Source organism: Stomoxys calcitrans, chromosome 2, assembly GCF_963082655.1.
Source record: "Stomoxys calcitrans chromosome 2, idStoCalc2.1, whole genome shotgun sequence".
Taxonomy (NCBI): Eukaryota; Metazoa; Arthropoda; class Insecta; order Diptera; family Muscidae; genus Stomoxys; species Stomoxys calcitrans.
This window is the reverse complement of record NC_081553.1, coordinates 111510885-111521244: the sequence shown is the minus strand read 5'-3', so window position 1 is coordinate 111521244 and position 10360 is coordinate 111510885. Positions and strand designations below refer to the sequence as shown.

Sequence of the window (10360 nt, the reverse complement as noted above, 5' to 3'; positions counted from 1 at the left end):
TGTACTCGCCTACACCGGCGACATCGACATCATAGGTCGGACACCGGATGTAGTAACTGCAGCCTTTGAAAGAATCGAAAGAGAGCCAGTGAAAATGGGTCTGGCAGTAAATGGAGATAAGACGAAATGGATAGTTTCAACTCCCAAAAAGCCTTGCACAACCGAGCAGATAAAGAAAATGGAGGAAGTTGGGAACCATAACTTTGAGATAGTCAGTAACTTTATCTACCTCGGCACCGCCGTAACCGAAACGAATGATACCAGTTTTGAGATAAAGCGAAGAATAATACTGGCAAACAGATGCTACTTTGGACTAAGTAAGCAGTTTAGAAACAAGGCCACCTCTCGACAGACGAAGATTACACTATACAAGCCACTGATACTACCCGTGTTGTTATATGGTTCTGAGGCATGGGTACTTGTGAAAGCAGATGAGACAGTGCTTGGAGTATTTGAGAGAAAGATTCTTCGTAAAATATATGGACCAATTTGCGTTAATGGAGAATATAGGCGACATATGAACCACGAATGGATAATTGAAGATCGAGGCGCTTGGAACGCTATTCTACGTACGGCTGGTGGAGCAAATGTTCTGTCATAGCCAATTAAAGTAAGCACTTAAACCATTGGCAGGTCAATGAAAATTACGTATAGTCTTACTTTCTTGATTTATAGGTTATTACAGGCCATTTGTTGCATAAACCGCATTCAGAATAGGTTTCCAAGCGCCTCGATCTTTTGCTCTCTGCTCTATAAGTTTTGTCAAGGGCACCACAGGATTGGAGCAACTATAAGGCTAAGCTAAAAAATACAAGGGCGAGCTGAGAAAGGCTCGGAACAAATCCTGCGGTGGAATTCTGAAGCTCCGTAGAGGATAAATCTGAGGCCTCTAGGCTAAGGAAGATCCTATCTTCGAAACCTATTACGGTGTGATATATTCAGAAGTCAGAGAACGTATAGATAACGTCTAGTGAGGAAACACTAGAGCTTCTGGTTGATATACATTTTCCAGCAAACTTTCCAGCGGACAGTGAGAAGCCAGAGGAGAATGTTACTGACATACATTCGTGGGAGGTTATTAGGGAAATTATGTCTGTTTCGAAAATACTTTGGGCGACAAAAAGTTTCCAATCCTTTAAGTCGCCACGCCATGACGTTGTATCGCTGGTTGAATTACAAGCTGTGTCCGATAGATGGCTCCTTGGCTTAGTGAGATATACTCTTATCAGGATGTCGTATACAGGTGTTAGCTGGGAGGACAAAAAGGTAATTTTTATTCCTATTGGGATGTGTATTACACACGGCTCAAGGAATACAATAAGATTACCAGAGCGGCAAAACGTGCCTCCTGGAAGCTTTTCTGCGAACAGATCGATAGCGTTAATGACGCCGCCAAGATAAAAAAGTTTCTCTCTGAAAACCCATGTCCAAACTGAAACTCTAGTAGACGACATAGAAGTGAGAGCAGAGACAACGGGGGACATGTTAAGGCTTTTGATGAAAACCCATTTTCTGCAGGATTCGAAGGGACTCACGGAGACACCGAAATCTTGGAATAATGATGTTGATCGAAGGTTTATAATTACGGAATTTATGGTGAAGCAATCCTTGAGGAGCTTCAAACCATTTATGTCACCCGGACCTGATGGAATATTTCCGGCCTTACTACAGAAAGAGACAAACTATCTGGCACCTCGTCTGACCGAAATTTTCACAGCGTGCATAGGACTTTAATATACTCCGAAAGCCTGGCGGGAGGCAAGGGTGGTGTTTACACCCAAGCCCGGCAAGGCACATTATGCGACACCAAAGGCCTACAAACCCATAAGCCTTACGTCCTTTCTACTCAAAACCATGGAACGTATTGTGGACACCATGACAAAGAGTAGGACATCCAGCGAACTGGTCAAATACAAACAGAATGCCTACGTCAAGGGAAGGTCGGTGGCATGCCTATGCCCTGCACAAGGGTGTGTATAAAATAGAAGAATCCTTCAATGCCAATACGTATACACTGGCGGTATGCATTGACATCAAGGGGGCTTTTAACAATGTGCGGACCGACACACTGATCCAATCCTTAAACCAGTACCGGCTGGACCCGCTCTTTAGAGACTGGATAAACCATATGCTAAGGAACAAGTGGATAAATTGTGTGTCCCATGCCATAAATATAAGGGAGAAAGTGGAACAGGGCACACCACAGGGGGGCATTTTATCGCCACTCCTATGGATGACCACCATAAATAACCTATTACGGATGCTTACTGAGGAGGGATTTGAACCCTACGCAGACGATGTTATAATACTTCTAAGGGGTAAGGATCCGAATGAGCTATGCAGGATGGCCGAAGGGTTTGGCATATGGCATATGACTAGGCTAGACCCAGTGTTAACCCAGAGAAAACTGAAATTTGCCTGTTCACTAGGAAGACGAAGGTGGGACCAATTTAACGCACCACGTTTCCTCAATAAGACGATTTCGATATCTGACAAGGCAAATATTTGGGTGTGATCTTGGACAGGAAACTGAATTGGAAGTGTCAGATTCAGAAGCGTACTGAGAAGGCTCACAGGTGTTGAGCACAATGTAGATGGGCCGTAGAGGGGCCTTAATCGTAGGATAGTTCACTGGCTCTACAAGAGCGTGATTAGACCAATACTTACTTACTCCGCAGTAGTTTGGTGGACTGCTATGGAGAAAAAGTGCAACATAAGGACCATACAAAAGGTTCAGAGAACATGTTGTTTTGGCATAGGCGGAGCGATGAGGATCACGCCCACTAGGGCACTGGAGGCTCTTCTAGATATCCGACCCATTGACATACAGATTAAGTGTGAGGCAGCCACTGCGGCTATGAGACTGAAGGCGATGGGAGAATGGATTGAGGATGGGAGCACCTCATACTATCGCGGTATAATCGAGGCGACAATGGGAAACTTGAATGGAAGGAAAGAGGTTTCCGTTCGGATACCTGAGATGAACCTTGAAGTCGAGTGCGAGGCACTGCTGCCAGCGGCACAGTCTTGAATTGACGGAACCCTAGTATTGCCATCTGGAAGATCATGTTACACGGATGGATCAAAGCTAGAGGGCAGAGTGGGCCTGGGGTTTACATTGAGAATCCAGGGACTGAAATCTGTTTTAGACTGCCTGACCATAATACGGTCCTGCAGGCGGAGATCCGGGCGATCACGGAATGCGTGAAGTGGTGTGGTGCTAACGAGAGGACGTCGAGTGTGAACATCTTTACGGACTGTAAAATTGCCATAAGCGCAATAACAACCAGGACGGTAAGACCACGAACAGACTTGCAGTGTAAGAAGGAGATTAACGCCTTCTCTGGGGATGGCAAAATCCGCATCGTTTGGGTGCCGGGCCATAACGGAGTAAGGGCAAATGAAAGAGCAGACGATTTGGCGGTGAAGGTCAGAGGACTGCCGTCAAAAAACTTGGATAACCCGAAGCCTTTCGGGTCGACGCAGTCTGAGTTAAGGGAGTGGGCGACGATTGCGCATGCAACAATGTGGAAAAGCGAAACGGTCGGTAGGACGTCGAAAATCCTATGGGGGGATCCAGATCGTGAGAAGACGAGGCTATTACTGAAAGGAAGCAAGAAGGAGGTCAGTACAGCTATTAGTATCATAACGGAACACATAGAACTACAAGCTCACTCATTTAAAATCGGTGCGGCAAGTGATAGCATGTGTAGGGCATGCGGGGATGATGATGAGACGTTGGAGCATTTCTTTTGACATTGTCCGGCTTTTGCGACTAACAGATACCGGCACTTAGGTGGGGACCTGTACCAGACATGAACCAACTTAGGGGCGTGGCATGGAAAACAATTAAGGATTTTGTAATTAGCACGGAATTCCTAACTTCGATTTTGTTTTCGAGGTTACTTTTTGTATCCACCACCATAGGACGTTTGTACCGCCTCGAAATATTAATCTGCGACCCCATAAAGTCTCGATATTTTGAGTCTATCTATCCATGTCCGTCCGTCCGTCTATCAAAATCACGATAGCGGTCGAACGTGTAACGCTTGAAATTTTACACAGATACTTAGTATTGATGTAGGTCATTGGGGATTGTATTGGGGACCATATCGGTTCATATTTGGATATTGCGAATTGCAAATTTTGTGTATGAACATTCCACTAAGGAACAGGAAACTTCTTATATATCAATGAGTGCAGTCCGATTTAAGTTTTAAGCTCAATGATAAGGGGCCTCCTTTTTATAGCCGAGTCCGAACGGCGTGCCGCAGTGCGACACCTCTTTGGAGAGAAGTTTTACATGGCATAGAACCTCACAAATGTTTCCAGCATTAGGAGGGGAAAAACACCGTTGAATTTTTTTCTGATTGTCTCGCCAGGATTCGTTCAGCGTCATAGGCGCACATGCTAACCTCTGCGCTACGGTGGCCTCCCATATTTGGATATATTGTAGCCCCCATATAAACCGATCTCCCGATTTGACATCTTGAGCCCCTAGAAGGCACAATTTTCGTCCGATTTGGCTTGCGGTTCGAATCGGTCTATAAACTGATATAGCTCCCATATAAACCCATCTCCCGACTTGACTTCTTGAGCCCTTACAAGACGCAATTTTTGTCCGATTTATCTAAAATGATGCACATAGATTTCTGTTATGACTTCCAACAACTGTACTTAGTAAAATCCAAATCGGTCTATAATCTGGTATAGCTCCCATACAAACCGATCATCTGATTTGACTTCTTGAGCCCCTCGTAGCCACAATGTTCGTCCGATTTGGCTGAAATTTTGCTCATAGTATTCCCTTATAACTTTCAACAACTGTGTCAAGTACGGTTCAAATCAGTCTATAACCTGATATAGCTCCCATATAGACCGATCTCCCGACTTGACTTCTTGAGCCCCTCGAAAGCGCAATTTTCGTACGTTTTGGCTTAAATTTAGCACATAGTATTCTCTTATGACTTTCAACGACTGTGCCAAGTACGGTCCAAATCGGTGTATTATCCGATATAGCTCCCATATAAACCGATCTCCCGACTTGACTTTTTGAGCCCCTGGAAGGCGAAATTTTCGTACGTTTTGGCTTAAATTTTGCCCATAGTATTCTCTTATGACTTTCAACTACTGTGCCAATTACGGGCCAAATCGGTTTACTATCTGATATAGCTCCCATATATACCGATCGCCCGATTTGACTTCTTGAGCCCCTGGAAGCCACATTTTTTTCCGGTTTTGCGCAATTTTCATTCGTTTTGGCTTAAATTTTGCCCATAGTATTCTCATATGACTCTCAACGACTGTTCCAAGTACGGTTCAAATCGGTCTATAACCTGATATAGCTACCTTAAAAACCGATCTCCCGATTTGACTACTTGAGCCCCTGGAAGCCTCAATTTTTGTCCGATTTAGCTAAAAGTTTGCACATAGTTTTCTTTTATGAATCCCAACAACTTTACTAAGTAAATTCCAAATAGGTCTCTAACCTTATATAGCTCCCATATAAACCGATCGCCCGATTTGACTTCTTGAGCCTTTACAAGCCGCAATTTTGTGTAGGATTAGGCTGAAATTTTGCACGTAGTGTTCTGTTATGACTTTCAACAACTGTGCAAAGTGCGGTCCAAATCATTCTATAACCTTAGATAGCTCCCATATTAATCGGTCTCTCGATTATCCTTGTTCGGTTCCTAGAAGCTTTAATTTTTGCAGGTTTGACAGAAGTTATGGTATGTAGAACAAAATTTTGCCCTTTACCCAAATTTATTTTGTATAAATTTTTAGCATAATCCATGGTGGTGAGTTTCCAAGATTCGGCCTGGCCGAACTTAGCACGCTTTTACTTGTTAAGTATTAAGAGAGCATAACAAGCCTATTACTGGCTTAGGTGTATGTCCATAGTGGCTTGCGGCGCATTAAAATCCACACCCTCTTTTTAACATAACCTAGTCGAAAAGAGAAGGACTAAGATTGTATATCAAGGAACTTCAAATTTTTTATATATAGTCAGCTTTTACTGCTTCAAAAAAACACACACAAACGGTAAACTCATAAACAGACATAGCCTAAACATTACCACGAATATCATGCAAATCACTAAATCTAACACTCTCCCATAAACTAATTAAGTTTTTCGTTTGTTCTCTTATCATTGTGGTCACTGGCCACAGTGTGACATGTAGGGAGCCCAACATTAGATAGGAACCATAACTGCGGTTTTTGCACACTTATCATGTAAGCGATTAACTTGACCTCAAACTACAATATAAATAGCGCCCTTAGACCAGGCAGGTCAGCAGTTTAAATTTGTGTCTATGACACTTATAGCTGGTGAGGAAAAATCCAAGTGAAATTTACAAAAAAAGAAAATGAGTGATAGCAAAGCCCTTGAACTATTGTTCCAACGTCCTTTGGAACCAGTCTTTACTTCGAGAGACAATGGTAAGGCTGCCTTGGATCTACCCGATAGTTACTATACCGAACGCTACAGTAGCTCTAATGTGGAACTTCAGAGCCGTTTCGGGGACAATGTGGAAATTAAGGTTTGCGTCAAACATGCATCGGCTTATTAACATAGAATATGTAGGAACGTGTACGTTTTGTTCTTTGAATTTTAGATTCCATTGCGAGATATTCCCCAGAAGCCCAATTTAGCTTTCGCCCAAACAATTCGTAGAAGACAACAATTCTCTTTGTTCCAAGATCACCATAAGATGGTTGCCAGCCGTCTTATTACCATGTACATGGAGTGTCCTGATGTGCAAAGTTTTGCATCATTGTGTGCCTACACCAAGTAAGTGATGGACAACAATGTGGGGGTTCATGTGCGCGAGATATTTATATGGCAAGGGCACAATAAAAACAAAACTTTTGTTAATATATTTAAATTTTTCCCTAGGGACCGCATTAATCCTATGTTGTTCCAGTACTGCTACTCAGTGGCCATACAACATCGTCGTGATACCCGCAGTGTTCAAGTGCCACCAGTTGCAGAAACATTTCCTTCCAATTTCGTAGAACCATCATTGCTGCAGGATGCTCGTGAGGAGGCCTCACTCATACCAGACCAAAACCAGCGTGTAAGCAAACCACCTGAACCTCTTTGTATATGTCCAATATCAGATTCAAAAGTCTATGGACTATTGAAGATTTTAGTCGCTGTCATTTAACATAGATTGTGGCATCTTTAATAACCCGTTATCCTCATGGCGAAACAATTAAAGGTGGTCTCATTTGTACAACAACCACAAATCATATGGTGCAGTCTAGACTGATCGTACTTTTTGCCAACACATGCAAAGAAATTTGTGTGCGTGTGGGTATACGCGTGCGTACATGAGCAGAGAATATGCGAGAAAGAAGATTACAACAAAGAGAATGCAAACAAAAATCTGTCATCTTAATACCGTCAAACCTGGCCAGCTGCTAACGGCTGTTCGCGTGAGACCACCTTTTTAAATCCTCCTTGCCTTATTCTCAAGATTATTTTACAAACAATCAAATGCCTGGGTCATAACACATCTTTTCTTTTGTTTTCCATAGACTCCCATTGAAATTCCCAGAAATTATACTGCCTCAGATCGCGAAGACGAGCAACGCTTGGCCTATTTCCGTGAGGATATCGGTGTGAACATGCACCACTGGCATTGGCATTTGGTTTACCCCACTGAGGGACCCCGTGAGATTGTTGACAAAGATCGTCGCGGTGAATTGTTCTACTACATGCATCACCAGATCCTGGCTCGCTATAATGCTGAACGCTTCTGCAATAATTTGAAACGGGTGGAAGTAATGAACAACTTGCGCGCTCCAATTCCCGAGGGCTATTTCCCCAAGCTGTTGAGCAGTGTGAACAATCGTACATATCCTGCGCGTACATCCAACACGGCATTGCGCGATATGAATCGTGAGAATAATGTCCTCGAAATTGCTGACTGCGAAAGATGGCGTGATCGCATTTTGGGAGCCATTGACAAGGGTTATGTGGAGGATGTATGTATAACTTGGGCACGCTCCTCAAAATAATGATCATGTTTCTTATTTTCCTTTCAATTATCGTAGAACTCTGGTAATCGCGTTAATTTGGATGATGTGAAGGGCATTGACATTTTGGGAAATTTGGTTGAAGCCTCATCGCTATCTGTTAACCGTCTTTACTATGGAAATCTCCATAACATGGTTCACAATCTTATATCTTACGCCCATGATCCAGATGCGCGGCATCTGGAAGAGTATGGTGTAATGGGTGATGTCACCACCGCCATGCGTGATCCTGTCTTCTACAAATGGCATGGATACTTAGATACTATATTCAATAAATTCAAGAGTCTACTCCCACCATATGGCGCCAATGAACTCAACTACCAGGGCATAACCATCAATAGCATTGAGACAAAAATCAATTCTGGCAGCTCTAAGTCGCTTCCCAATGTTCTCCTGACATATTGGCAAAAGTCCAATGTCGATATTGCCGCTGGCCTTGACTTTGGGCCGAATGGCAGTGTCTATGCCAGTTTCACCCATTTGCAGCATGCACCATTTGAGTACGTTTTTCAGGTTACCAATGAGTATGATAGCAACAAGAAGGGAACATGCCGCATTTTCTTGTGTCCCAAGACCAACGAGACTGGAGCTGCACTAAATTTGGAAGAACAACGTGTAATGGCCATAGAGATGGATAAATTCACTGTTGATTGTAAGTGCATACGGGACTATTGATGTGTATAACTCAAATGGAATTTCAAACCTCTCTTTATAGTGGTACCTGGCAAGAATACTATTCGTCGTAGCTCGGATCAATCCTCTGTTACAATTCCTTTCGAAAGATCCTTCCGCAAAGTGGGTCCAAGTCATCAGCCCAAGGATGCCAGTGCATTGGCCGCATTCCAATTCTGTGGTTGTGGTTGGCCTGAACATTTGCTTGTGCCCAAAGGCAAACCTGAAGGTATGGCCTTTGACTTGTTTGTCATGATTTCCGATTATGCCAATGATTCCGTGGAACAGACCAATGATAGGTAACTAGCTTATATGGCACTCTGTAATATATTTTCATACCAACTGCCTTTTTCGTTCCCAAAAATTCACTTAGTCCCGATACTTGTGGTGATGCCTATTCCTTCTGTGGCTTGAAGGACAAGAAATATCCCGATAGACGCACAATGGGCTTCCCATTCGATAGACGCTTGCCTGGAAATAATATGGAGGGCTTTGCATCATCCTTCTCAAATTTGAAGAAGACTGATGTTAAAATTATCTTCAATGATCGAGTTGTTGTTAAGGAATAACTTTGGATCTTAATCAATTCCTCCTAAAAAAAGTGGTTTTCAATTAAAAACTGTAATCATTATCATTAAAATCTATATATAAAAGCTACAAAAATATGAACTTTAAGTGGTACTTCTTCTGCGATCATAGCCTGGGTAACACTGTGTGGCCCGGCACTCTAATTTGGGAATATGGAATACTAGGCATGGCTAGATCCTTTACTTTACTTTAATTGACTATGACAGAACATTTGTTTCACTAGCCGAACGTGTTCCACTACATCGTCTGTTTTCACAAGTACCCATGCCTCAGAACCATATAATAAAACGGGTAGTATCAGTCTCTTGTATAGTGTAATCTTCGTCTGTCGAGAGGTGCCCTTGTTTCTAAACTGCTTACTTAGTCCAAAGTAGCATCAGTTTGCCAGTATTATTCTACGCTTAATCCCAAAGCTGGTGTCATTCTCCAACAGGATATTAAAGAGATCACACGATAGACTGTCTCCTTGTCTGAAACCTCGTTTGGTATTAAATGGTTTGGAGAAATTCTTACTGAGGAACGCGTTTCAGCAAGTGTCATCCTGCAGAGTCTTATTAATTTTGCAGGGATACCAAGCTCAGACATGGCTTGAACGTAAAAGTGTATCGAAGGCGGCTTTGTATTCAACAAAGAGATGGTAGGTGATGATTTGTCCTTCTCGGGTCTTTTCCAGGATTTGGAGCAGTGTGAATATCTGGTTCAGGGTGGATTTACCAGGTCTAAAGCCGCATTGAATGGGCCATAAACAGGATTAATGCTATGTTCCCACTGACTTGTTTTGTTTATGTTGTTTTGGAAACCATCTCAACCATTCACTCCAGTGGAGATGTTTCTCAAATTTTATTTTTTATCACTCTTGCTTCTGCTACAAAATGCTGTCTCTTTTAACTTTTTTTAAGAAGAAATTTGATTTTTATTTTTTGACATTACTCAGGGCTGTGTATATTTAGCACAATTTATGCATATATTTGAGCTCACATCCCTTGAATGACTCGTTTTTGTGGCAAACGAGTCGTTTTGCACTTACAAATGGTATAGGAAAAACGACTCGTTT

General features: G+C 42.6%; 1 protein-coding gene across 1 annotated transcript; it reads left to right on the top strand.

Moving 5' to 3' along the window:
• Positions 1-6293: 6293 nt before the first annotated feature.
• LOC106088618 (phenoloxidase 2) lies at positions 6294-9387 on the top strand. Its single transcript, XM_013254213.2, has 7 exons — positions 6294-6545; positions 6621-6796; positions 6902-7082; positions 7546-7995; positions 8065-8698; positions 8762-9017; positions 9092-9387. Exons 1-7 carry the CDS (start codon positions 6372-6374, stop codon positions 9285-9287), a joined length of 2067 nt encoding a protein of 688 aa, XP_013109667.1. The 5' UTR covers positions 6294-6371; the 3' UTR covers positions 9288-9387.
• The last annotated feature ends 973 nt before the right edge of the window (positions 9388-10360 follow it).

Coding starts and splice junctions, on each gene's coding strand:
- LOC106088618 (XM_013254213.2), top strand. CDS start 6,372: ATGAGTGATAGCAAAGCCCTTGAACTATTGTTCCAACGTCCTTTGGAA. Junction 6,546..6,620: donor GGGACAATGTGGAAATTAAG/GTTTGCGTCAAA, acceptor TTTGAATTTTAG/ATTCCATTGCGAGATATTCC. Junction 7,083..7,545: donor TACCAGACCAAAACCAGCGT/GTAAGCAAACCA, acceptor TGTTTTCCATAG/ACTCCCATTGAAATTCCCAG.